Source organism: Acanthamoeba castellanii (assembly GCF_000313135.1).
Source record: "Acanthamoeba castellanii str. Neff unplaced genomic scaffold scf7180000084572, whole genome shotgun sequence".
Lineage (NCBI taxonomy): Eukaryota > Discosea > Longamoebia > Acanthamoebidae > Acanthamoeba > Acanthamoeba castellanii.
This window is the reverse complement of record NW_004457503.1, coordinates 55,244-81,047: the sequence shown is the minus strand read 5'-3', so window position 1 is coordinate 81,047 and position 25,804 is coordinate 55,244. Positions and strand designations below refer to the sequence as shown.

At 59.9% G+C, this 25,804-nt stretch overlaps 7 protein-coding genes across 7 annotated transcripts; 3 read left to right on the top strand and 4 right to left on the bottom strand.

Annotated features, from left to right (window-relative positions):
- Positions 1 to 308: 308 nt before the first annotated feature.
- ACA1_040770 (helicase Cterminal domain containing protein) lies at positions 309 to 4,114 on the top strand (the record flags this gene model as incomplete). The annotated part of the gene is made up of 5 exons (XM_004340765.1): positions 309 to 1,941; positions 2,043 to 2,204; positions 2,288 to 2,517; positions 3,001 to 3,603; positions 3,692 to 4,114. 5 exons carry the CDS (start codon positions 309 to 311, stop codon positions 4,112 to 4,114), a joined length of 3,051 nt encoding a protein of 1,016 aa, XP_004340813.1.
- A 290-nt stretch (positions 4,115 to 4,404) lies between these two features.
- On the top strand, positions 4,405 to 5,391 carry ACA1_040760 (SNF7 family protein; the record flags this gene model as incomplete). Its single annotated transcript, XM_004340764.1, has 5 exons — positions 4,405 to 4,513; positions 4,600 to 4,779; positions 4,873 to 4,994; positions 5,118 to 5,201; positions 5,272 to 5,391. The coding sequence occupies 5 exons, from the start codon at positions 4,405 to 4,407 to the stop codon at positions 5,389 to 5,391; spliced, it is 615 nt and encodes a 204-aa protein (XP_004340812.1).
- Positions 5,392 to 5,532: 141 nt separating this feature from the next.
- Positions 5,533 to 7,680, bottom strand: ACA1_040750 (transporter, permease; the record flags this gene model as incomplete). Its single annotated transcript, XM_004340763.1, has 7 exons — positions 5,533 to 5,835; positions 5,957 to 6,049; positions 6,145 to 6,270; positions 6,367 to 6,594; positions 6,699 to 6,967; positions 7,069 to 7,207; positions 7,312 to 7,680. 7 exons carry the CDS (start codon positions 7,678 to 7,680, stop codon positions 5,533 to 5,535), a joined length of 1,527 nt encoding a protein of 508 aa, XP_004340811.1.
- A 368-nt stretch (positions 7,681 to 8,048) lies between these two features.
- ACA1_040740 (tRNA (guanine-N1-)-methyltransferase) lies at positions 8,049 to 9,471 on the bottom strand (the record flags this gene model as incomplete). The annotated part of the gene is given in 6 exon segments (XM_004340762.1): positions 8,049 to 8,269; positions 8,286 to 8,388; positions 8,476 to 8,635; positions 8,725 to 8,820; positions 8,972 to 9,015; positions 9,112 to 9,471. The coding sequence occupies 6 exon segments, from the start codon at positions 9,469 to 9,471 to the stop codon at positions 8,049 to 8,051; spliced, it is 984 nt and encodes a 327-aa protein (XP_004340810.1).
- Positions 9,472 to 9,951: 480 nt separating this feature from the next.
- ACA1_040730 (serine/threonine kinase) lies at positions 9,952 to 16,597 on the top strand (the record flags this gene model as incomplete). Its single annotated transcript, XM_004340761.1, has 19 exons — positions 9,952 to 10,050; positions 10,168 to 10,262; positions 10,373 to 10,514; positions 10,651 to 10,771; positions 10,857 to 11,007; positions 11,147 to 11,165; positions 11,199 to 11,761; positions 11,865 to 12,004; positions 12,110 to 12,562; positions 12,644 to 12,714; positions 12,878 to 13,472; positions 13,585 to 13,887; positions 13,967 to 14,088; positions 14,165 to 14,308; positions 14,403 to 14,691; positions 14,771 to 14,965; positions 15,050 to 15,309; positions 15,420 to 15,788; positions 15,953 to 16,597. 19 exons carry the CDS (start codon positions 9,952 to 9,954, stop codon positions 16,595 to 16,597), a joined length of 4,776 nt encoding a protein of 1,591 aa, XP_004340809.1.
- Positions 16,598 to 16,781: 184 nt separating this feature from the next.
- On the bottom strand, positions 16,782 to 22,048 carry ACA1_040720 (adaptin subfamily protein; the record flags this gene model as incomplete). Its single annotated transcript, XM_004340760.1, has 16 exons — positions 16,782 to 17,186; positions 17,271 to 17,489; positions 17,576 to 17,861; positions 17,979 to 18,841; positions 18,912 to 18,973; positions 19,069 to 19,504; positions 19,593 to 19,686; positions 19,769 to 19,963; positions 20,069 to 20,246; positions 20,337 to 20,563; positions 20,645 to 20,967; positions 21,068 to 21,207; positions 21,295 to 21,485; positions 21,580 to 21,599; positions 21,661 to 21,822; positions 21,887 to 22,048. 16 exons carry the CDS (start codon positions 22,046 to 22,048, stop codon positions 16,782 to 16,784), a joined length of 3,963 nt encoding a protein of 1,320 aa, XP_004340808.1.
- A 354-nt stretch (positions 22,049 to 22,402) lies between these two features.
- Positions 22,403 to 25,580, bottom strand: ACA1_040710 (ATP-dependent metallopeptidase HflB subfamily protein; the record flags this gene model as incomplete). Its single annotated transcript, XM_004340759.1, has 12 exons — positions 22,403 to 22,531; positions 22,639 to 22,713; positions 22,803 to 22,949; positions 23,026 to 23,121; positions 23,182 to 23,502; positions 23,587 to 23,732; positions 23,800 to 23,874; positions 23,980 to 24,193; positions 24,295 to 24,486; positions 24,573 to 24,717; positions 24,807 to 24,997; positions 25,113 to 25,580. The coding sequence occupies 12 exons, from the start codon at positions 25,578 to 25,580 to the stop codon at positions 22,403 to 22,405; spliced, it is 2,199 nt and encodes a 732-aa protein (XP_004340807.1).
- Positions 25,581 to 25,804: the final 224 nt, after the last annotated feature.

The window sequence follows — 25,804 nt, the reverse complement described above, 5'->3', positions numbered from 1 at the left end:
GCTTCGTAGCGTGCGTGACGCCAAGCATTTTGGCGCGAAAGCAAAATTGCAAATCGATGAGGGAAATTACTGGGATTGCCTTCTTGTCTTTTTCCTGTAAGGCCTGCAAAGTGGGGGCAGGGAAGAGAGGGTTCGTTGGATTGATTGATCGAAATCGCTACTCGACATTCTCGACGAACTTCGCTTCTCACGCTGCACCCGCCTATAAAGCCGACTTACGCGCCAACTTCATTTGACAGCCTTCCACATCTGCGACCATTTCGCTCAATCTCATCATCACAGCATCTTCGAACATCGCACTAGAAATAATGAACTCGCACGCCAACATGAATGGAATCAAGACCGAGGGAACGGAGGGACTTATGGGATTCTCGTTCGATCCAGAGAATCTTCTGGACGAACAGAACTTTGCTCAGGCCTCGCAGCTCATCGAGAGCCTGTCTGGCGTGGACATGGGCCTGGGCGACGGCAGCATGGATGGACAGGGGGGCGACGTGGCGCAGGCCGATCTGCAGTTCATCACCGACCTGGCCAATCGGCTCAACAGCAACTGGGCGCAGAAGGGCGGCCAGGGCGGGAACACCGACGATCTCAGCGCCTGGCTCCACACGCTGCAGGGCGTGAGCGAGGGCGACATGATGGTCGAAGGCAGCCAGGCCTCTGAGGAGGAGGACGAGGCCAGGCAGCGCTACCTCGGCTCGCTCACCTTCGACGTGGCCGACAGCCACCTGCACGCCGGGCCCAAGCTCATCCCCGGCGACGACGTCCTCCTGCGGCCCGTGCGCACCCTCAGCCCGCTCGGCGTCGAGGTCCATACCGACAGCGGACACACCATCGGCACCCTCCCGCGCACCGTAGCCGCCTGGGTGGCGCCCCTGCTCGACCTGCCGCGCGTCAAGGTCTCGGCCCACCTGCCCAACGATCTCGACAACGGCCTCGCCGTGGTGCTCAAGTTCTACTTCCGCCTCATACCTTCCGCCTCCTCCTTCACCGCCGCCGCCACCTTCTCCGATCCTCTTCTCCTCGAGCCCATAGAGCGCGGCGCACTGCAGCACCTCGCCCAGGCCCTCGGCCGGGACCTGCTCGATCTCCTCCCGAACGCCGTGCTCAACGACGTGCTCTCATCATCATCATCGTCGTCTTCATCATCGCTCACGTCATCATCGGCGTCCATCGCGCCGCTCTCGTCTCCCTTCGCCTCGCGCAACGGCATCGTCAGCTCGGGACCGGTGGCTGGCTCGTACAGTAGTAGCGGCGTGCTGAACAGCAGCGCGGGCGGCATCAGCGGCATCATCGGCGGCGGGGTCATGGGCCAGCTGCCCAAGAAGCGCGAGCTGACGGTGTCGTGCCCGATGCTGCCGCAGGCCGTCAACAAGCGCGCCCGCACAGGCGAGGGCAACCGATTCCTCGATAGCGAGTTCGGCAATCCCGCGGGCGAGCCGACGGCCAACGAGCTGCAGCAGCTGCTGGGCGGCCTCAACGGCCAGCACGCCGAGATCGCCGAGATGGAGCCCTCGCCCGCGCTCATGCTCACGCTGCGGTCCTACCAGAAGCAGGCGCTCGGCTGGATGGTGGCGCGCGAGCGCTCGACGACGGAGATCCTGGAGCTGCACGAGAGCGCGCGCCGCGTGCTGCCCGCCGAGTGGAAGGAGTACACGACCAGCACCGGGCGCAAGTACTACTACAACGACACGACCAAGTTCACCACGTGGGAGTTCCCCGTCCAGCACGAGCCCATCAAGCCCACCGACTCGTCGAAGGTGTCCGTGCGCGGCGGCATCCTGGCCGACCAGATGGGCATGGGCAAGACCATCGAAGTCCTCTCCCTCATCCTCACCAACCATCAGCGCGACCCGCACTCGGACTTTGCCAAGACCAACCTGGTCGTCTGCCCGCTCTCCGTTCTCACCCAATGGCTCGACGAGATCAGATCTCATACGGGTACCGCACTTTGCTCTTCTCTTGTGTCGAGCCTGGGTGTGTGTCGTGTCGTGTCGTGTGTTATTCTTGTGGCTAATCTGTGGTGGGTGGGGCGTGTGCAGCGAGCGGGCATATTTCGATTTACGTATACCACGGCGCCAATAGAGTAAGAGACCCCGCGTTCCTGGCCAAGCACGACGTGGTCATCACCACCTACTCCACCCTCGCGGCCGAGCTCCCCAGCGAGAAGAAGGGCAAAGCCTCATCACCCGAGGCCATAGCCGGTACGCACATTCACCACTCCCCAGGCACATCGTCCGTTGAGTGCTCGAAGCTGATCATCTTCTTGCGTTGCGTGGGCGAGCAGAGGCCAAAGCCAAACGGCAACAGCGGAAGGGCGATCCGCAGGGCGCGGCCCTGATTCAGGTGCCGTGGTATCGCGTCCTTTTGGACGAGGCGCACACAATTAAGGATCGTTCCACACGCACCGCCAAGGCCGCCTTCGCTCTCAAGGCGCAGCGCCGGTGGGCAGTCACCGGCACCCCCATCCAGAATAAGCTAGACGATCTCTACTCACTGCTGCACTTCCTGCGCCTGGTACTCCCCTCTCTCAAATTGTTCAATATGAGCAAGGTTCTGATCCGCACACCTCGAACACACACACGATGCAGGAACCTTACGGAGAATATAATGCTTGGAATCAGCACATTATGAAGCCTATCCGTAACCGGGATGAAAATGGATTCGTACTACTTCAATCTATTCTTGAAACCATACTTCTTCGGTACGCGCCGTGCACCCTCACTCCCCTTGGTTTGATGATCTAACTGACGAATGTGTGTCGTGTGTGTCGTGTGTGCAGGCGAACCAAGGATCAACGAATTAATAATGTGCCAATCGTATCTCTACCACCACGAATTATTAAACTTAGGCCACATGCATTTAGGGACGAAGAGCACGACTTTTACCAAGCGTACGCCTTCCCGCACGCACGCACGCCCCTTCACGCGCCCCGTAATCTTACGATTCTCTCGCTCTCTGTGTGTGTGTGTGTGTGTGTTTCTCAGTCTGTGGTCCCAGTCGAAGACCAAGTTCAACGCCTTCATCCAGGCGGGCTCCGTGCTCAAGAACTACGCCCACATCCTGGAGCTGCTGCTGCGCCTGCGACAGGCCTGCAACCACCCCTACCTCGTCCTCCACGCCCGCCAGCCCGCGGCCTCCTCGGCCGAAGCGCCCCAGCTGATGATGCGCTACCTGGCCGAGCTGCGCGCCGGGCATCAGGTCGTTCCGCCGCCGGCCCTGCGCGAGCTGCTGACCCGATGGGCCGACGAGGAGTGCGTCATCTGCCTCGAGCCGGTCGACGAGCCCGCCCTGACCCCGTGCGCGCACGTCTTCTGCAAGGCCTGCATCCTGCGCCATCTGCTGGCCTCGCCCGGCACCTCGTGCTGCCCGACCTGCAACCAGCAGGTGCTGCCCAACGACCTCATCCCGCTCCCCAAGCCCGACAAGGACAACATGCCGGCCGACCCGGCCGCCTCGGCCGAGGGCAACAACCACAAGGCCGCCCTCGCCGCCAAGTGGAAGAGCTCGACCAAGATCGACGCCCTCATGCAGTCCCTCTGCGACCTCCTCGCTCGCGATCCCGGCATCAAGTCCATCGTCTTCTCCCAGTGGACCTCCATGGTTCGTTCTTTCTTTCTTTCGTTCTTTTTGATGACGTGGCCCTTCGTTTTCTTACTTACATGCGTGTTTTATTTTTTCGCCACTGCAGTTGGACTTGGTGGAGATTCCCTTACAGGAGGCGGGCATCCGCTTCGTGCGCTTGGACGGCAGCATGCCGCAGGCCCACCGCGAGAACCACATCCGCACGTTCCGCACGGACCCGGGCGTGAACGTGTTCCTGGTGTCGATGAAGGCCGGCGGCCTCGGGCTCAACCTCACGACGGCGTCGCACGTGTTCCTGCTCGACCCGTGGTGGAATCCGGCGACCGAGGACCAGGCCATCGACCGCGTGCATCGTCTGGGACAGGTGCGGCCCGTGGTGGTGACCCGGTTCGTGGTGAAGGACACCATCGAGGAGCGCATCCTCGAGCTCCAGCAGAAGAAGAAGCAGCTCGCCCAGGGCGTCATGATGCGCAACAAGGAGCTCCGCCAGATCCGCATCGAAGAGCTCCGCCTTCTCTTCCGCGACTAAGGGCCTCTTATCCTCTCCGCGGCCCCTCCTCGTCAGCCTCTTCTCGCACCTTCCCAACGCACATTTTTGTCTCCTCTGTATCTTTGTTCCATAATACAACACTACCACCCGTTCGCACAGCAATCGTGAGCGGCGCAACACGGAACGCGCGAGCTGCACAACACGACACGCGACGCGAAGCAACTGTGGTTGGCTGAAAGTCCGAAGTTGAAGGAAAAAGAAAGTGAAAAAGTCGCAGGGCCCTGCGACTTAAACGAAAGGCCAAGGGAAGAAGGCCACCGGGTAGAGAGATGTCGCTTTCGTTTCTGTTTGGCAAAACGGTCAAGCCCGAGGAAGTGGTGCGCAAATGGCAGCGCGAGTTGCGCAAGGAGGAACGTAACATCGAACGCTCCATCCGCGGTACGCTCTCCATCAAGATTTGCTCTCCTTTTTTACATCTATCTCATTTAACACAAGATGTGTGGACCACACATCAACCGATATAGACCTGGAGCGGGAGGAGCAGAAGGTGAAGTTGGAGATCAAGCAGGCGGCCAAAAGAGGCGACCAGAAGACGGCACGCATACTGGCCAAGCAGATCGTGCAGTCGCGCAGGGCCAAGGAGCGCATGTACAAGTCCAAGGCCGAGCTTCACTCCATCTCCCTCGCCCTCACCCACCAACTGGGTACGAGAGAGCTTCTTCTCCACTCCGCCCCCGAGGCCAATTGCAGTCTTGGCCACCCACTCAGCGTGTTTTGTGTGGTTGCGCGCGTTACAGCGACGATGAAGGTGTCGGGCGCCTTGGCCAAGAGCGCAGCGGTCATGCAGTCGATGAACAACGCCATCAAGCTTCCCGCCATCCAGCAGACCATGATGGCCATGGGGCGCGAGATGGAAAAGGTTGGTCTTCCCTTTGCCAAACGACCACAGTGCTCGCTCGTGTCTTACCACGGTGGTGGTGGTGGTGGTGGTGGTGGTGGTGGTGGTGGTGGTGGTGGTGGTGGTGGTGGTGGTGGTGGACAGATGGGGCTGATTGAAGAGATCATGGACGACGCACTGGAGCTGGACGAGGACGAAGAAGATGAAGCCCAGGAGGAGATTGACAAGGTATGAATGAATGCGCTTCCTGCGGGGGAAATAGCACACTCGCTGACCCTCATCTGTGTCGTGCCGTTAGGTGCTGGACAGCATCCTGCTGGACATCAAGCCGGTGCCGGTTCAGCCCGTGCCCGAGGCGGTCAACACACAGGAGGACGTCGACCTGCAGGCCCGCCTCCACGCCCTCTCAGCCGTCTGAAGAAGAGACCCCCAAAGACCACTCTCTCTCTCTCATTCGTCGTGTACAGCAGAACACTTCTTATTCGCCAGACCTTCAACAACGAACAACAAACAAAAACGAGAGATAAATAAGTACATCGCGTGCGCATCAGGAAGGGCGTCAGGGCTTGCTGCGCCGAGACTGGCGCTGTTCGGGCTGTCGGTAGTCTTCGCCGCCTCGGTAGGCGTGCTCATCATAACCGGCGCCGCCGCGACCATAGTACTCGTCACCGCCACTGCCGCTGCCGCCGTAGTAGTCGGCATCGCCCTTGCCCCGAGGGCGCTCGGCCTCGTAGCCCCGGTGGTAGTCATCAGTGTGGGGTGCCACAGGCGCCACATCATCAGACAGGACGCCCAGCTCGAGGTCCTTCTTCTTCGCGGCCTCTTCTTTCGCGGCATCGCGAGGCTTGGAGGTGTCGAACATCTACAGACACGCACACGCACGCACAGTGGACATCAGTGCCTGCATGCTGTGTGTTGCGTGTGTTGCGTGTGCTCGGGCTGTGCGTGCGTGCGTGCGTGTGTGTGAGGTTGGAGGTGTATACCGCGAAGTCGCCGACTATCATGCCGGCGAGTGCTTTGGCCGCGGGGTGGTCGATGTTCTCGAGATACAGCTGTACGGTAACCGTAAGCGGGACCTGACCATGGGTTACACACAAGACGGCGGAAAAAGCGGTGAGGCTGTGTCCTGCGCGATGTAAAATGTAAGACAATGTGATGGGGGGGGGATTACCGAAAGAATGGCGCCGATGACGCCCCAAAGGGCGCCCCAGAAGAGTAGCGCGCAGATGACCGTGATGGGCGGCATGTCCATCGCGTTACCCAGGATCTTGGGCTCGAGCACTTGGCCCGTCAGGAACTGCACAGTACCGCCCCTCGTCGGTTAGAAGAATCCAATGCGCTGGCTTGCCAGCGTGTGCGTGTGCGGTGTGTGCGTGTGTGTGCGGTGTTGCACCTGCATGACGGTGAGGGCTACGGCAACAGCGAGAAGCTCCCACAAAGCAAACTCCTCCTTGAACAAGACGAAGGGAAGTGGCAGCAGGACGCCGAGCACGGAGCCGATGTTGGGGATGTAGTTGAGGATGCAGGCCATGAGACCGTTGAAGAGAACCAGGTCCACGCCGAAGACGAGCAAGATGATCGAAGTGCCCACGCCCGTAAGGACCGAGATGAACGAATGGATCTGATCGCACGCACACGCACACCGCACACCGCACACGCACACACACGAAGTGAAAAGAGGCTGTGAGTACGGTGGCACAAATGCGGCTGTGGTGGGGTGGGTACCATGATGTACTTGCGAATGCGGGAGTCGATGTTCGATTGAAGCACGGACTTGTTGGAGCCGTCATAGCCGAGCAGCATGTAGACGACGATCAGCATCACCAGCACCATCTGCGTGACGATGTTGGCGAGGTACGAAGCGGCGGAGACGGCATACGCCGCCAGGTCGATCTCGGGTATCATGGCCTCCACGTCCTCCCGGGTGTAACCATACGACTCACCGAGCTCGACCAGGGTATCCATCAGATTGTTCACTCGCTCCTTGTAGTAGTCTGCATTATTCACGTTGTGTGCGTGCGTGTGCGGTGGTGCGTGTGCGGTGGTTAGTCGATTGCAGGAGGTGTGGTGCCGGCTGAAGGCGACAAGACGGTACCGGCGTTGTCGATGATGTCGGAGATGGTCAGGGTCACGATGAGGCCCAGGGCGGCGAACACCACGGCGAGCAGGAAGAGCACCGTGACCACGGCCACCCAGCGCGGCCATCGGAACCTCACCTTGCACAGCGGGAACGGCTGCAGCACCACACAGCGGCCCGTTAGCCCAGAGTGTTTGTTTTATAAAATGAAAAGATTATTAGTTTTAAAAAAATGGGATTAAAGAAATGGTTGAGATGTACCTTCTTGCCGACGAGCACGTTGATGAAGGGCTGGAAGATGTAGATGAGGAATCGAGAAAAGACGAGCGGCACGAGCACGAAATCGAGGTAGACGAGCATCACGCCCAGACCGAGCAGACCCAGGACGAGAAGGGCGGCCATCTGTATGCCCTCCCTCATCTTGAGCTCCTTTTGCTCGGGCGTCAGGCTGTCCGTGTATTGCGAGGCCTCCTTCTTCGCCTCCAGCTCCTCGGTCGAGGGGATGTCCACGTAGGTTGCTGGCGCATCGGGTGCCTGGCCTCCATGGTCCTCCTCATGATAGGCGGCCTCGTCGTGCCCACCATGGTAGGGCTCATAAGCCTCCTCTCTCCTTCCGCCCGATCCGTACATCGTGAATGAATGAATGAATGATTTCTTTCCAAATCGGCGCAAGTGCTAAAATCGCTGCTGGTGCCCGATGAGAGACGTCTTGCCTGCGGTTGGGTTGTTGGTATAATAGATGATAAAGCACCCGAACCGCCCTCTACTCGATTTTGCAAGTAGCCGATAGAGGCAAACTTCTCCAGCTGTGGTGAGAAGTCTTTTGCCGCGAAGGCAGTACCGGGGCAACCACCGACACAAACTCCCCGCGACGTCACCCGCGATAGGGCCATCTACCGTAGTTGGAAATATGATCAAACACACAAGAATGTCAAATATTTCGAGGTTTTCGGCTAGGAAATATTTCAAATAACAAAATGATCGGGGGAAAAAGAGATCTACTGCGCGAGGGCACGCGGCACACCGTCTTGTCCGTTGGGCAGCTCAAAGTTATCTTCGTCGGCTCTGCCGGTGTGGTGGTAGGCCCTGCGCTTGGGGATGGACCGCGCCAGTGCCGCCCGCCAGTCGCCCGTCTCCGCCACCGTGGTCACGATCTCAACCACTAAAACGATGAATCGCTCGCAGGTCAGACACGTGTAGACTTCAAACGTGGGTGGAGCTGCGGGCGGCCCTACCGTGGTTCACGTTCAGCACGGTGCGGTGCGAGGCCTCGAACTCCTTGAGCGGTAGACACGCCGTGGCGATCCCCTGGTCTCGCGCCTTACGTAGCGTGAGACCCTGTGTGAGGCGGTGATGGCACGCAGCCGTGAGTCGCGTGCAAAGACTTGGGCGAAGGAAGGCAATCATCACAGTATACGCGCGTACTTTCTGTATGTGCGTGTCGGCGATGCCGCCGATGATGTAGATCTTGTCGGGGTCGATTTCCATGAGCACGTCCGTTGCGTCGGGCGACAGGTAGACCAGCTTGTCCACCTCATCGGCAAACACCTCCGTGTGGCATTGCTCGTGCTTGCCCACAGGCCACCTTCAGGCGTGAACATGGAAGGTCACCAGCGTGGCTTGGTGGTCAGTCGCCTGCTCGCCCAATGGGCTGACAGGGCAGGGCGGTCATACCGGGAGTAGCCCACATGGCGCTGGAGGGCCTGCTCCATGCGTGGGGTCAGCGACGTGAGGTGCAGCTCAAGCGGACGCTCACACTTGGACCGCATCCTGGAGGAAGCCAGCACACATCATCATCAAGGATGAGCATGGTGCGGCAACATGTTACGCGAAGCCCGGGCGTGCTGCCTCTCATGAGCCGTAAAGGCGCGCGCCGCGGGAGAGAGCAGGTGGTGGCGGGCAACCGTGGAGGTTAGGATACCAGCCGTAGGACATCTGCACCTGGTTGGCCACACTTCGGACCTCCTGTGTGCGTGTGCGTGTGCGTGTGCGTGTGCGTGTGCGACACAGTTGCCGTCAGCACCTGTGCACACCAACAACGGATGGACAGGAGGAGCGCACCTTGTCCTCGAGATGCGAGTCGAAGCTCATGTCGACCACGAGCCGTGGTCGGTGCGCGGTCCAGCTATCTGGGTCGTCCTTCTTCTTTTTCTTTTTCTTCAGGGTGCTGCCCTGCTGACCTTCATCCGCCTTGTCTGCTGCCCCCTCAGCAGCGCTTCGCCTGTACTTGCGGTTCTGCTTTTCGACTTTGCGATTCAATCTTCGCCGCTCTCGCATGAGCTCATACTTTTGCGCCTTTTTCTCGCTGTGCGTCAGCTTGTACCCCTCTGCCATCGATTCTGCTACCGGCAGGTCGGCGAACATGAGCCCCTCCTCCTCCTCCACCACCTTCTCCCCATCTACCTCATCTCGCACCTCCATACTTATTTTTTTAATCTTTTTTTATTCTTTTAAAGAAAAAAGATTAAATATTATATCTTTAAACTCCGTAGACTGTTGCCGGGGCTCTTTGTGGTGGTGAACGCGCCTCTTTATTTCTGTGTTCATTTTTCGAGAGGAGCGAGATGTCCCTAAGCGCCAAGGGGATAGTGCAAGTTCAGCCGAACCTGCTCCTCAATCGCTACGTATGGCCGGCACCCAGAGAAAACTATAATAATCCGCGCAAAACCAAAATGCGAGGGGGCGGGCATCGAATGTCTCACTTTCTCGATTGATTTCCTTCACAGCAATTAGGTGACACCCTCGGCAAGGGCGCATTTGGAACGGTCTATCGAGGGCTCGACGTCGGTATGGCCTCCGTAGAACCCAAGTTAACATTATTGTATCATCAATTCTGCTCCCAATGCAACACCTATTTTTTGTCCCTTTTTCTGAGATCAATCAAACCTGATTTATCGCAACATGTTTTTTGAATTGTGTTCCGTAGAGAATGGCGACTTTGTGGCCATCAAACAGATCAGCCTGCACGGCATCCCGAGGGACGTGCTCAAGTCTATCATGGTACGTCTGCCCTCTTACGTACCCACCTCTCATCGCCAGACTCAGCCTGGTCGCCAACAATTCTGTTCTGTTCTCGCTCTCTCTCGCTCTCTCCCTCTCTTTCTCTTCGCCACACAGTCGGAGATAGACTTGCTGAAGAAGCTGCACCATGTGAATATTGTGAAATACCTGGGCTGGAACCAAACGAAGGAGCACCTGTTCATCATCCTCGAGTACGTCATCGAACACGAATCTCTTACAGCTCTCTACAGCAGTGTGCGCTGTGTGTGCCTTCTACACGGTGGTGCGTGCACAGCCCACTAAGCCCGGCGTGACACACCAGATATGTCGAAAACGGTTCGCTGGAGAACGTGTTGCGCAAGTTCGGCAAGTTCCCCGAGAGCCTGGTGGGCATCTACATCTCCCAGGTGCTCCAGGGACTCGTCTACCTCCACAACCAGGGTGTGATCCACCGAGACATCAAGGTATGCGTACACCCACCCTTCCCGCTGCGCCCGCGGTCTGGCACTTATGTCACTGGTGTGTCGTGTGTGTGTCGTGTGTGTGTCGTGTGCCGTGTGTGCGTGTTGTGTGTCTTTTCGTGCAATGGTTTGTGTGCAGGCGGCCAATATTCTCATCACCAAGCAAGGGTTGGTCAAGGTGGCGGACTTTGGCGTCTCCACGAAGCTGAACGAGGCCAACGACCTGGCCAACTCAACCGTTATGGGCAGTCCTTACTGGAGTACGCTCTCTCTCTCTCTCTCACACACACACTCGGTGGTCGCTTGGTTGCATGCAATCGCGCTGACGACGTGCTGTGGTCGTAGTGGCGCCCGAGATCATCGAATTGTCTGGTGTGTCGCCTCAGTCGGATATCTGGAGTGTGGGGTGCACCGTAATCGAGCTTCTCACCGGCGCCCCGCCCTATTTCGATCTGGACCCCATGCCGGCCCTCTTTCACATCGTCGAAGATGAATGGTACGCGCGCACAACACACACACATCACGCCACACGCGCGCATGCATGCATGGGTCCAGCGCAGCACACACTGCGCGGTGGATCTGATCGCTGACGTCATGCTGACCACCATTTTCTTTGTTGCTCCTTCCCCCTCCAGTCCGCCACTCCCCGAGGGCGTGTCGGCGGCTCTTCGCGACTTCTTGATGCAGTGCTTCCAGAAGGACCCCAACCTGCGCGTGTCGGCGGCGAAGCTGCTCAACCACCGGTGGGTCAAGGCCTCGGCGCAGCGCATGCAGCAGAAGGCGGCCGACTCTGCCGCGGCCGCCACCCCCATCGTGCCCGCCCTCCCCTCCGCCTCGTCCGACACCGCCGCTGCCTCCCCGGCCCCTGCAAGCAGCACGGCGGCGGCCGTCGTGCCCACCATCGAAATCGAACCGCCGACGCCCCTGTCGCTCGAGGGCAAGTTCGCGCCGCCGCCGTCGAGCAGGCCGCACGGCAAGACCACCGGGTCGTCGGGCTCGGTCACGAGTCGTCTGCCCTCCGACACGAACGGCAAGAAGAAGAGCGGGGCGCGATCACTGAGCGACGATGACATGGTGATGGCCGATGCCGAGCTGGAGCTCGAGCAACTGAGCAAGGAGAGGGGCGAGCGGATCCGCTTCGAGGCCAAGAGCAGCGGCAAGCACCGAACGCGCGCCAAGGAGGACCGGGACAGCAAGGACAAGGACCGCAAGCGAGACGACAAGAAGAGCGCCGGAAAGGACGATAAAAAGTATACCAGCTTGCACCACTGCACCACTGCACACGCACACACGCATGCAAGCCATGCAGCAGCTGCTAACGAGCTGGGCCTTGATGGGGTGGTTCTATCGCAGGGGCATGATCAAGGCGGTGAAGGACGCGAGAAAAACGTCAAAGAAGGCCAGCAAGTCGGCCACCTCCCCCGCGGTGCGCCTCATCCAGGAGGAATCGCGCAAGCACTCCCGCAGCAACTCGTCGTCCGACTCTGGACCAGGTTCCTCCCCCCGCCGCCGCCTTCTTATTCGCTCTACAAGCTCGTAGCTGAACAACCAAACAAACAACCAAACAACCAACAAAACAATCAAACAACAACGTACAGATGACAACAAGCAGGTCAAGAAGGAGCGATCATCGAAGCACAGGAAGCGAGATGAAGAGGATGAGAAGGACAAGGACAGAGAGAGGGAAAAGAAGAAGAACAAGAAGGAGCGCAAGGAGGAGTCGGCGACCAAGCGGTCCAGGGAGAAGGAGAAGGGCGAGCGGAAGAAGGGGGGCGAGGCCGCGGCCTCGGACGGCAAGTCCGAGCGCAAGAAGTCGCGGGACCGATCGGACCGGGAGAAGGAGAGGGAGCGCGATCGGCTGGACGGCCACAAGAAGCACTCGAAGAAGGAAAAGAAGGAAAAGAAAGAGAAAAAGGAAAGGCGGAGCGAAGACGGCGAGAGGGTGTCGCGGACCAAGAGCTCGCGCGGGCTCAGCGGCAAGAGCAAGTCGTCGCGCATCCTCAGCAAGGTGGCGCTCAAGAAAGACGACAAGGACCACAGTAATCACAAGGGTACGACGTCGTACCGCCGCGGCTGTTCTTTGGCCGCTTGGCGAGTGCAGCCGACTCACATTCCATTCGGTACGAGCGCAGAAAAACGGAAGAGCCAGAAGCGCATGTCCTTCGATCTCGGCGATGATGACCTCGTCGCCAAGCTACAAAACGTGCGCTCACACACACGCACACAAACACACACAACACACAACACACAACACACAACACACAACACACAACACACAACACACACACACACACATAAACACACACACACAATTGCGTGCGTTGATGATTGTTTATGCATAACAAACTCGGTGGTGGGGGAAACAGTTGGGTGGTGGGGCGCGTAAATCGCTGAAAGATTTTGCGGAGGACGACGAAGAGGACTGGGGCGACCTCGTGGCGCAGCTCAGCCCCGGGAAGGCGGGTAAGTCGACGACCAAGGGCGGACGCGCCGCGTCGCAGCTCGAGGAGGAAGAGGAGTGGGAGAAGGAGAGGAGCCTGGCCAGCCGCAGCAAGTCCACCATCGTCCGGCCCACACACCACAAGCTCAAGCGCCGGAGCACCGGGGTCAAGACCGACCTCACCAAAAAGTTTGCCGACACTGTCGACAACAACAGTGACGACGACGACGACGACTGGGGCGATCTCGCCGAGCAGCTCAACAAGAAGCCCTCGGGCGGCGGCGGCGCCACTACGGCCAAGGCCAACAACGAGGAGGAGGAGGACTGGGGCGATCTCGCCAAGCAGCTCAGCCCGTCCAAGGCCAGCACGCCGGCCAAGGCCAAGGCCAAGGGAGGGGACAAGAGCAGCGCCGTCCGCAAGCTGGGCAAGTTCGCCGAGGGCGACGATGACGACGACTGGGGCGATCTCGCCGTCCAGCTCAGCCCCGGACGTCGGCGCACCTCGAGCGCCGACCCGCCTCGTACGCCCTCTTCCGCGCCCTTCACTTTTGCTTCCCTTTACAGAGCGCCAACATCATCGTGTGTCGTGTCGTTGGTCGTGTCGTCGTGTCGTGTCGTTGGTCGTGTCGCCAGGCACGAAGCCGGTAGAAGAGGACGATGACGATGATTGGGGCGACATGGCGGCGAGCATGGAGACGCCGTCGCTGTCGACGTCTTCGTCGCGTTCGCAGCGACACGTGGAGGGCGACAACAACGACGGCGACGACTTTGGCGATCTGGCGAGCGAGGGCGGCGAGCTGGACCTGGCGGCCAAGCTGGCCCTCACCCGCAAGGCCCGCCAGGAGGGCGAATCCGTCCCGACCACCATCAGCGACGCCGAGGAAGACGAGGACGACCCCTTCGGCGACGAGTTCGATTGGAGCGAAAACGAGTCCGGTACGCTTTCGCTCTTGTCGCGTGTGCGCTGTGTGTCGTGTGTCGCTCACATGCGAACCGTGCTCGCGTGTGGCCATAGATATGGAGGTCGACCCGACCAAGGAGGAGCTGAGCAAGCTCACGGCCGAGATCATGCACAACATGTCCCTCCTGCAGCACGACCAGCTCGAGTCCGTCATCCTCGAGACCTGCGCCAAGCTGGTACCCACCCACCCACCGCCCACTCTCGCACCACGTCCCCTTGTCAGCTCACCCGCCCCCATTCCTTGGTCATCAGATCGAGGCCTACAAGACCATCAACGAGAAGTACATGAGCCAGAAGGCGACGGTGATCCGCCAGCACGGTGTGATCCCCATCCTCGAGATCATCGAGGCCGCCAGCGATTCCACCGCCCTGCGGATTCTTCAGCTCCTCAACCTGGTACCTCCACCGCACACGCACACGCACACGCACACACCGCACACGCGCCTTCTGTCATCGAGCTAGGCTTACCACCACCCGCCACCACCACAAGATCATCGAGGGCAATGTGGAGATCAAGCAGAACCTGTGCATGATGGGCGGTATTCCGACGATCATCAAGTTCGCCGACGAGGAGTACAGCAACGGCGTGCGGGGCGAGGTGGGCCGATTCGTGCGCGAGATGTGCTGCGGCCAGAGCGAGGTGACCCTTCGCATGTTCATCGCCTGCCGCGGCCTGCCCGTGCTCGCCTCCTACGCCGCCGCTAACTACCACGCCCGCCCGCTCCTCGTCTCCACCGCCGTCGACGCCGTGCGCCAGGTCTTCTCGGCCCACCAGGGCGGTACCCACACCCCACACCCACATTCCTTGCATTCTACCCACATTCCTCATCGTCGTCTCACATTCTTTTGCGCGTGCAGGCGGCTCGTTGCCGCGCAACGACTTCTGCCGGCTGTTTGCGCGCGCCGGGCTCCTGCCGTCGCTCACGTCGGCGCTGACGGCGCTGGCCAACTACAACGGCCTGATGGACCTCCCCTATGCCGCCATCACCGCCAGCCCGTCGACCCTCGACGCCGGCGTCTCCTTTGACATCGTCGAAGCCGGCGCCTGCGCTGGTTCGTTGTTCTCTTTCACCTGTGTGCGCGTGTCTCGTGTTGTGCGGCGTGTGCGGCGTGGCTGACTCGGTTTCATGGCTGCAGACAAGGTGGCGGACGTGCTGCTCATCTTTTCGGCGGCGGATCGGGTGGTGAAGCTCCAAATGGCGACCCACGTGGCGCCGCCGGTGATCGGGCTCCTGGCGCTGGTCTCCCCGCCCGCGCTGTCGGCCGCCCAGCCCGCCACCGCCGCCGGGTCCGTCATCTCGCCCGTCAAGTCCAGCGAGGACCTGGCCCACATCCTCGACAAGACCGACAAGGACGAGGCCTGGACCAAGTCCTTCCGGGCCGTGCTCCTGGGCAAGGTACAGCACTCGACCGCGTGTCGTGTCGTGTGTCGTGTGTGTGTCGTGTGTTGCGTTGCGTTGCGTGAATCGATTGGCACTGACATAGCACTGATCAATCGCTGTAACAGCTCCTCAAGATCATCAAGTCGCTGGCCATGGACTCGCGGACGCTGGCCGCCATCGCGTCGGCCGGGGCCATGCAGGCCTTCGTGTCCCTGCTCGACACGCACCACCTCATGAACGACCACTTCTCCGTACGCGCGCCCTCTCTACCATCGCCGCTCTGCCACTCACCCAATTTCAAAAACAACTACGAAACGAAAACGAAACGAAACGTGAAAATGCAGCAAATCGTGGCGTCGCTGTTCTATCTGTGCCGATTGGACCCGGGCCGGCAGGAGATGGCGGCCAAGGCCGGCGTGATTCCCCACCTGCAGAGCATCATCAACAGCAACAGCCCGCTCAAGCAGTTCGTGCTCCCCATCGTCTGCCAGATGGTACGCCCACGCGCCCGCTCTTCCGCGCCCAAACCCGCACCTTCTTCGACTCACCACACACAACACATCACACACGACACACGACACACGACACACGACACACGACACACGACACACACACACACACACACACACGACACACACATCACACGACACACACACAGGCGCACTCGAGGGGCGCGCGATCGTCGATGCGGGAGGTGGGCGGCGTGGGCTTCCTCATCCACCTCATCAAGCAGGAGAACCGGTCGTCGTGGCCCCACTCGCTCATGGAGTCCATCGCCGCGTGGCTCGCGGAGGAGATGGAGGTGATCGAGGTCGAGCTCGTGGCCGGGGTCGACACGCTCGTCCAGGCCTTTGCCGAGGCGCAGCCGGTCGGGCTCAGCGGCATGCTCGAGCCGCTGCTCAAGATGCTCGCCCTGTCGTCGTCCTTCACCCGGGCGCTGGCCAAGAGCGACGTGTTCGTGACGGCCATGCTCAACAAGCCGGCCCTCCACCACTCCAACGCGCTGGTGCGGGTCAACATTCTCAAGATTCTGTCGTCGCTGGTCATGGTCGCGCCCCACTCGACCCTGCTCGACCCCGAGCCGCTGCTCCCGCACGTCTCCTACCTGGCCTCGCACGACCCGTCCATCCTTGTACAGGAAATCGCCTCCAAGCTGCTCACCCTCTCCTCCTCCACCTCCTCGGCCTCCTCCTCGGCCGTCTCCTCCCGCTCCACCTCTCCCCACCCTTCACCCACCATCGGACGCTTCTCTTCCTCCTCTTCCTCTTCCTCTTCGTCTGCCTCTACAAATCGTCACCACTGATGTCTTAGAGAGCTGGATAGTATATTTATTCAACGGTTGTTTTCTTCTTTGTCAAGTGGTGTTGGTGGTGGTGAAGAGGTTTCACAAGTTTTGTTGTGTGAAGCACAAACTACTAATTATTGTTGGCGAAAATGAACTGAACAGCTGACGATGGTGGTGATGGTGGGTGGTGGTGGTTTGAGGCTCAAGCGGAGCGGAAGAGGGTGTTGACTTCGGCGATGAGGGAGGAGGCGAGGGTGCCGTTGTTGGACTTGATCTCGACGCTGAAGGAGGAGGGCGACTTGATCTTGGCGAGCACGATCACGTGGAGCTCCTGCAACGAGCGGCCGTAGAAGGACACCGCCGTCGGCGTGCGCTCGACCACCTCAACGTGGAGCGTGGTCTGCATGGCGATCAGCGACTGCACCAGGTCGTGGCCCTCGCTCAGCGTCACATTTGTCGACGCCGTCTGCAGCGACGGTCCGACCGTTCCCGAAGGGTCCAGGATGCCCATGAGGAAATCAGGGCTGAGCTTGATCGGCTGGATGAACGTCGACGGAGGGAACGTGAGCTCGAAGGGCGTGCACTTTGGCGTGGCCTCCGCCGCGCCCTGGTAGCACACGAGTGCGGGTGAGTGAGTCGGCTCGTGGCGGTGGTTCATGGGCGTGGCTTGGGGTGTAGAGAAGAAAGGTACCTTCAAGGTGTAGGAGAGGGAGCCCTTGACCTTCTGCGGCAGCACAAAGTTGGAGAGCGAGAAGATGAGCTGGTGCGGCACGGACTGGCTGGGGCCGAGGTCGGCGGCGAGCGAGAGGCCTGACACCAGCTTAGTCGACAGCGTGTCGATGGTGGTGAACGAGATGCCCGTGACAGTCTCCGTCGACGCCGTGTTGATCACGTTCAACGCCGCCATCGCCTGTCAAGCGATCATCTCCGTCAGCAGCCAGTCAAAGCTGATCACGTAATGTGGGGTGAGTCGGGTGTGGGGCTTGAGGCGCGAACCTTGTTGGGCTCGGAGGGATTGATCCTGAAGGTGTAGACCACACGCAGCGACCCATCGGAGACCAGGGTCGACACGGCCGGCGCCTGGGCAGCGGGAGCGGGAGCGGCGGCAGCAGCAGCCGCGGGAGCGCCGCGCTCGGACCTGTGGCCGTGCCTGTCGCTCCTGTGACGCCGGTCGTCGTGGTGGCGAGAAGAGCTCCTCTTGGTCTTGCTCTCCTCTTCGCTCGAGAGGGGCAACAGGCTGGCCGACTTGGCTGACTTGGACTCCTTGCCGTCGCCCCGCGACCTGTGCCTCCTCTCCCTAGAACACTCGCTCCGGTTACTAAGAGCACCCGCCAAAACGTGCGTGCCAATTCGGTGTGTGTGCGTGCGTGCGTGCGTGCGTGTTAGTGTGCGCACGTACTTTTCCTTCTTGGCCTTCTTGTCCTTCTCGTAGTCGGCGAAGATGTCCTTCTCCTTCTTGGACTTCTTGTCCTTTTCGCCCTTCCGGCTGCGGCTGCTGCTGCTGCCGGACTTGGCGTCGTCCTTGCGCCTGCGGTCGTCCTTGTCCTTCCTGTGGCGTCCGCCCGACTTGGACGCGTCCCTGCTGCTCCGCCTGCCGGCGCTCTCGGCGGCGACCAGCGGCGAGCCCGAGAGCTCGGGGAGCGACGAGTAGGAGCTGGACATCATCGGGGCCGGGGAGGCCGAGCCGCCCAGCGAGGGAGAGCCGATCTGCTCGTAGACCGGCGCGGGCGACGACAGGGAGGGCACCTGGTCCAGGAAGCTGAGGCCCGGGGAGGCGGGCGCGGAGGAGGCCACGGCGATCGCGGGCGACGACGGGGTCTTGCCGGGGCTCGACGGCGAGATGTCGATCAGGCGCGGCCCGGCCTCGTAGGAGCGGATGTGGGCCGGCTTCTCGCCCTTGGCGGTCGCCGACGAGGCCGACGTGGTCGACGAGCTGCGGCTGCGGCCCGACTTGTCGCTGGAGCGGCGCTCCTTGTCGTCGTGTCTGTGGCGGCCCTTGCGGTCCTTGCCGTCGCGGTCGCGGTGCTTGCCGTCCTTGTCGCGGTGCCGGCTGGACCGGTGCTTGCCGTCCCTGTCCTTCTTGGGCGGCTCCTCCTTCTTGGGGGCGGACATGACGATGCGGTGCTGCTGCACGGGCAGGTTCTCGTGGGCCTCCAGCGGACGAGTGAAATCGACGTCGGCGTAGATGCCGCCCTTCTTCTTCTTGCTGTCGTCGTCCTTGTCCGAGTTGCTGTCGTCCATGTCCTCCGGCATTTCGTAGCCCTGCAGTCATTCACATACCATGGTAAGACCCCGATCGCACTGGTTTCCCAGTGAACACCCGCGCGTGTACCTTGTTGATGACAGGCTTGCTGTGGCGACGCGAGCGCTTCTTCACCTTGCGCGAGAAGGGATCTGTGTGAAAAGAGCAGAACAGAAGAAGTGGGCGTCAGTCATTACTGTAGAAGTGGGAAAAAGAGAATGTAGAGTGAGCGGAGAGAGAGAGGTACCGTGGATGCCCAGGTCGGCGACGGAGGCCACCGGCGGCGGCTCGGCGTGCTCCTCGATGAAATCCTCGCGGGACGGGCGGCGGGCGTTCTCGCCGGTGAGGATGTAGGCCGACTGGGGCCTGTGCACCTTCTTGACCTCGCTCTCCCTGCCCTTCTCATGCTTGGGGAACCAGGAGCCCTCCTCGCGGTCGGAGCTCGACTCGCTCTCGCTCTCGGAGGACTCCGAGTCCTCGGACTCGGACTCGGGCACCTCGTTGATCTGCGCGTCGAGGTCGAGGCCCTCGGGCGGGCGGACCTTCTTCTGCGCCTTCGGGGCGACGGGGTTGAGCGGCTGCTCGAAAATCGAGTAGACCTCCTGCGCGACGGACGCGCCGCTGTCTTCGCCGGCCCTGCGCAGCTCGTTGTAGAGCGACACCATCTCGTATGCGAAGCAGGCCTGTGGCGACAATGATCAACATATGCGCTAGAAGAGGCGCTGAGGGAAGTGGTGCGGGTGGATTGATAGGAGAGGAGGAGGCAAGTACGCGCTCCTGGACTTCAAGGTGGACGGACTGCTTGAAGACGGGCAGGCGGGCCAGCATGGTGTTGACGAGCTGCTCGAGAGCCTCGGGGTCCAAGCTGTGAGCAGGCCGCCCGTGTCAGCAAAGTTTGCGAGTGTGCTCACCGAAAGGAAAGCGACCGAGCGAGCGAGAGAGAGAACCTGAACGTGCGATCACCGTCGTCGTCATCATTCTCATCGTCATCGGGAAGAGTGACGGGCTGGTAGGTGGCCTTCAGGGCCTGGGAAAAGATCTTGAGGATGTTCTGCATGTAAATGGCCTGAATCTCGGCGGGCAGCGAGACAACCCGCGGCTGCAGCAGGACCTCCATCAGCTCCACGAAGTTGCGCGAATACCTGGGAGGAAGAAGGGTGGGGGGGGGCAACGCATCAGCCAACGACACTACCACGTCACTCTACGACTCAGCGGCGTGAAGTTGGGGTTAGGGCAGAGGTGCGCACGAGGAGAATTCGCCGACGATCCAGGCGGCGGCGTAGAGGACCTCCTGGACGGAAGAGCCCTGGCCTTCGTTGAAGAGGGTCGAGTCACGCAGGAGCTGGATCATGTTCTTCACACCGTAAGACCTCACGACGTTCACGCGGATGATGACGTCCATGAACTGCGACGAGATCAACTTGCCTGTGCACGCGCAAGAGAGACCAGCCCGACTGTGCGTCAGTCGCCAATGTGTTGGTGTTCGCGTTGACGGGCGGACAAACGCAAACGTACCGTGCTTGGTTCCGGGGCCGATGAGGCGTACGAGGGTCATCAGCACGGTGATGTACCACTCGAAATCGGTCACGTAGTGGTAGCTGTCCTGGTTGCAGATGCTGATGATCTTCTCGATGAGGTTGTCCTTGTAGTGCCCGTCGGCCGTGTGGACGTGCTCGATGAGTTTCTTGATGATGTCACGGAGGTTCTTCTTGGTCACCATTCCCGTGAGCAGATCGAGAGCGCTGTTGGTGGTGGTGGTTACCCAAGGTCAGCGCTCGCCTCGTGAATAAATGAACGATGGGGCAGAGCAAGAGATCGCGTACCGCAGACGGATGGTGATGTCGGGATCCTCGAGGCACTTGATGATGAGGTCCCTGTGCTCCCCGACAGCCTTCGGGTGCACCTTCATGATGCTGTTGAGCGCGAGGAGGCCCAGATACTTGAGGTTCTGGTCGGGATCTTCGATGAAGGTGCGGAGCTTGGTGATGCACAGACGCATCAGCGGAATCTTGTGCGATAGACCGATGATGCAGGTCTGGATGCACTCGTAGAGAAGGGACATGGCCGTGGTGGTGTTGATGAGGTTGGTCAGCGGCTGCACCAGGCGCTTGGCCAGCCTCTTCTCCAGCGGAGTAAGCGCTCCAAACTGTGTGTAGAAAAGGGAGGTATGATTCATTAGAGGTGGACAACAGCTGCTCAGATGTAGAGCAGAGCAGAGTAAAGAAGAGAAAGAGTTGGGTAGCTACCAGCTTGATGATTTTGATGAGCATCCAGTTGTTCGTGGATGACTGGAGGATCTTGAACAGGGTGGGCGCCAGCGGGAGATAGTTCTTGGGGTTCTTGCGCGCCAGCTCGCAAATGACGTTCACCGCAGCCGAGATGACAGCTGTCAGTGGACGCGGGCGGAGGCATCACCAACGTTAGAATAGAGCACCACGCAAGGAAACTGTGGAGAGGGGGAGGTGCAGCGTACACTGGTCGGTGTCCTCGAGCCTGTCCTTGAGGCGAGGGAACGAGGGGCGAAGGGCCTCGGGGAACTTGAGGAAGATCTTGTAGAGCACCAAGATGCCCTTCTTTCTCAGGTAAGCACGGGACGAGTTGAGGATAGCGACGATGTCCGCCGCAAGATCGCGAGCCAGATCCGGCGTGCAGATGTTGGCAAGGCTGGAGAAAGAAAAAGAGTTGAGGGGAGAGACAAGCCTGAGAAAGACTGGCGGAGGGGACACGGTACCAATTGAGAGCAACGCCGGCCTCGTACTGATTGGGCACAGTGAGAGCCTGCGAGAAGCAGCGATTAGCCCGTGGAAGATGAGAGATGACCAGTCGTAGTGAGAATTACCTTCTTGAAGAGGGAGGTAGTGAGCATGACCACTTCAGTGCCTTCGTGGAAGGACTGAGAAGCGGCCAAGTAGCCGATGCGCTTGTTGGTGAAGGTGGGCTGCGACATCACCTCAACAATGTTGAAAGCAGCCCAGCTAATGTCATAGCCCAGCATTTGCAACTGTCCAAATTTCAATGTGCATTAGCACAAGCATTACTTTGAGTTGGGGGGGGGTGACACTTACGTAGGTGAGCTTCTGCACGGCGAGGGACTTCTTTTGGTGATTTTCCTCCTTGAGCTCTTCCTTGATCTCTTGAAGGCACTCCCGAATGTAGTTGGCCTCCTCTTTCTTGTGCGCCCTAATGCCCCGCACAAGGTCCTGCACATCCTTCTGGCCGCCCCACATGTCCGAGGTCGCCTTCGAGAAGGCCTGCAGATTTGCTGTTCCATTAAAATTGAATTGATTAGCCTCGCGCTCATAATCTCCAGCCATCCCTTCTCTCTCCCCTTACCTTGCGCCATGGTGTCTGCCTTGGCAATCAGCTCCTTTTAATGAATGGAATCGCAGCAGAAGTTTTCACACCGTTGCGGACTTCTGGTCGACAGAAACAGCTTTTTTGTCAGATTAAAAAAATAAATGAATTTGGCTTCATTGTTGTTTGTCAGCTGTACAGCGGCACCGTGAGCCTGATGAAGAGGGTGCGTCTCCTCCTCGCTCTGGCTTCTTGTTGATGTTGTGTTGGAGAGTTTGGCCACGCTCCTACAATTCCACCTTGAACTCGGGGTTGGGGTCGACCTTGCGCGGGAGGCCGTATGGTCGCTGCCCCAGCAGCGAGATCATGTCATCGGCCGATAGCACCTCCTTCGTGAGCAGCAACTTGGCCACCGACTGGCAATGCAGAACAAGCACACATCACAAGCGCGCGTGAGTGTCATCATCATCACCACCACCACCTCATCATCATATATGCTCCTGACGTGCTGGCCACCACATACCTCGAGCTGCGATTGCTTCTCGCGGAGGAGTTGTTCGGTGCGCTTGTAGGCGTTCATGATGACGCTGCGCACCTCCTGGTGGTGTGCGAAGGAATGTCGCGCGGGAGTGAGATAACTCTGGAGGCGAGGAGACTTGAGTACGGGGGGAGGGCGGGCACACGTACATCGTCAATGAGGCGGGCGGTGGCCTGCGAGTAGGGCTTGTCCACCTGAGGACGCTCGCCATCGCCTTCGGCAAAGGCAAAGGAAATGGTGCCCACCTCCTCGCTCATGCCATACCGCGAGACCTGTGAGTAGGCGAGCTTGGTGACCTGATGATTCGGCCAAGAAGCGATGAGTCACCCTACATGGTCGCCTCAATGAAGTGGGGAAGAAGGCGAGATTCACCTTCTGGAGGTCATCCTGTGCGCCGGTGGTGATCTTGCCGAAGATCAGCGACTCGGCCGCTCTGCCACCAAGCATCATGCACATACGATCCAACAGCTGCCAAGGCGCGCGCGTGTGAGTGATTGCCACAGCGTCCGCGATTAGAACGCATGGTACCTGCTCCTTGGTGTAGATGTTCTGCTCCTTGGGGAGATACTGGGCATAACCGAGGGCCGCAACGCCGCGGGGCACAATGGAGACCTTGAGCAAGGGGTCGGTGTGCTCCAGGAACCAACCGCAGATGGCGTGGCCCGCTTCGTGGTAGGCCACACGGGTTCGCTCCTCGCGAGACAAAATGCGGCTCTTCTTCTCGAGGCCGCCGATGATTCGCTCAATGGCCTTCTCGAAGTCGATCAGCTCAACAGCGGGCTTACGGTGCCGGGCGGCAACCAGGGCGGCTTCGTTGCAGACGTTCGCAATATCAGCGCCCGAGAACCCCTGACCATCAATGATGCACAACCCTTGGTGAGTTCAAAGCCACAGCGACGAACCCCTCGAGCGCGGGAAGACAGCGTGTCGTACGGGTGTCAGGACGGCAAGCTTGTCGCCGATGGTTCCCACGAGCTCCTCAGCGAGCTTCAGTGGCTTCAAATGGACGTTGAAGATGGCCTGACGCCCCTTGACGTCCGGCAGATCCACCGACACCTGCCGATCGAACCTTCCAGGACCTGGTGCGCCCGCTGACGTCAGCCAACTGTTGAACGGAGCGCGGGAGGTGTGCAAGGTAACACATACGCAGGAGAGCGTCGTCGAGAATATCCGGCCGGTTAGTGCCAGCGAGGACGACGATGTTCAGTGTGGGATTGAAGCCTGGAAGGAGGAAGGAGTAAATGACGGAGGTGGCATGAGTGAAACTGATGCGGAGCATGAGAGACAAAAAGCACTCTAGTGGAGAGGTGTAAAGGAAGCACTCACCGTCCATTTCGACGAGAAGCTGGTTGAGGGTGTTCTCGCGTTCGTCGTTGTAGCCCGACTTGGAGCGGGCGCGTCCGACGGCGTCGATCTCATCAATGAAGATGATGCAAGGCGCGTTCTTCCTCGCCGCGGCAAAGAGATCGCGCACACGCGAGGGACCCACGCCAACGAACATTTCGATGAAGTCCGATCCCGAGATGGAGAAGAACGGCACCTGTCAGCACCACAGGCACAGATCGTCAGCATCCACGATCTGCGAGCATGGGCTGTGCGAGCTCCCACAGTCCATAGACGCAATAAAGCCGCGCCACGTACTCCGGCTTCACCGGCCGTGGCCCGAGCCAGCAGGGTCTTGCCCGTGCCGGGCGGTCCCACGAGAAGTGCGCCCTTGGGGATCTTCGCGCCGAGCTGGCGGTACTTGTCGGGGTTCTTGAGGAACGCCACGAACTCCATGATCTCCTGCTTGGCCTCGTCGCAGCCCGCCACATCATTGAAGGTCGTGCCCACCTGCAGATGCGTGTAGGGAATGGCCATTTTAAAATGAAGGGTCGCCGTTGGTCGATGGTGGAAGACGATTAATAAAACAACCGCACCTTCATGTCCTTGGTGAAGAGGGTGGCCTTGTGCTTGCCCACCGAAAAGAGGCCGCCGCCCATCGAAGAGGCCGTCTTGCGCGAGACCCAGATGAGGGTGCCGATCAGCAGCAGCGTCGGCAGAGCCACGGCCAGGAGATCACCTCTGCACGAGGGAACAGCAACACCACCACAGGGTGAGTATGGCCAACACGCCAAACGCGCGGCGATCTATCAAAGGAGGGAGTAGCGCACGCAAGGTTCTCCTCGCGGACGTGGCGCACGCTCACAAAGTCGAACGGGTCGAGTCCCATGTTGCGCTGGGCCTCCTCCAGCTTGCGCTCAAAGTTGTGAAGGTCCCCGATGTTAAAGTAGAGGGTGGGGCGCACTTCGTTCTCCAGCGTTATCCTCGCCCGCTCGCCGTTCACGATCACAATCTCTCGCACCTGCAGCCCGATGGTACACATCACCACATGATGAGCCCACACGCCGCTCCTCAAACGGCATCCCACGCAGCAGGGGCCAGCGAGAGCGAACGGGAAAAAAGATGGACGTGCGCACCTTGCCGTTCTCGAGGTACTCAGTACGGAAAGTGTTGAAGTCGATCTCGTTGCCGTCGGAGGTGAAGGCGAGTAGGGTGGACATGGCGAGCGTGAGCCCGCCCATGACGGCGGACGCCACGAACAGAGGCGAGTTCCACACCTTGGGCGGCTCGCCCTCGGGTCCGCCGCGCTGGCCTCCGCCGCCAGGGTTGTTGTTCCCCTCATTCTCGGGCCGAGATGAAAATCGCCGCTTGGCTCCTCCCGTCGGCAGGCCCGTATTGCGTCCGCCAAGTGTATTGATTCGCTGTCCAACGCATGACCACCGCCACGCTGACGATTTGCTGGCCAGTTGTGGGGCAGAAGTACTAATGTAGGATGAATGCAGTGCCGCATTCCTGGAGAGCAGCTGCCTTGACCCGCCTCCCAGCTGCCCGGCAGAGCAACTCGCTCGCCCCGCCATCGACCACCCACTTCGTAGACGCAGCATCACTAGTCGAACCAAATGCGCCGAAGTGCGACCTCTGTCGCTTCAATCTTTCTCTGACGTAAGCCCCACGTCTGTATTTTTTTGGTTTTTTTCTGCTGAGGCCAAATCCAGAAGAAATCCAGATAAAGACAAAGAAAAAGCGGGAAAAGATTGTCGTTACGCATCTTTGATCGATTTTGTATCTGTGCAGAAAGATGGAGGCCCCGGAGGCACGATTGCACCGA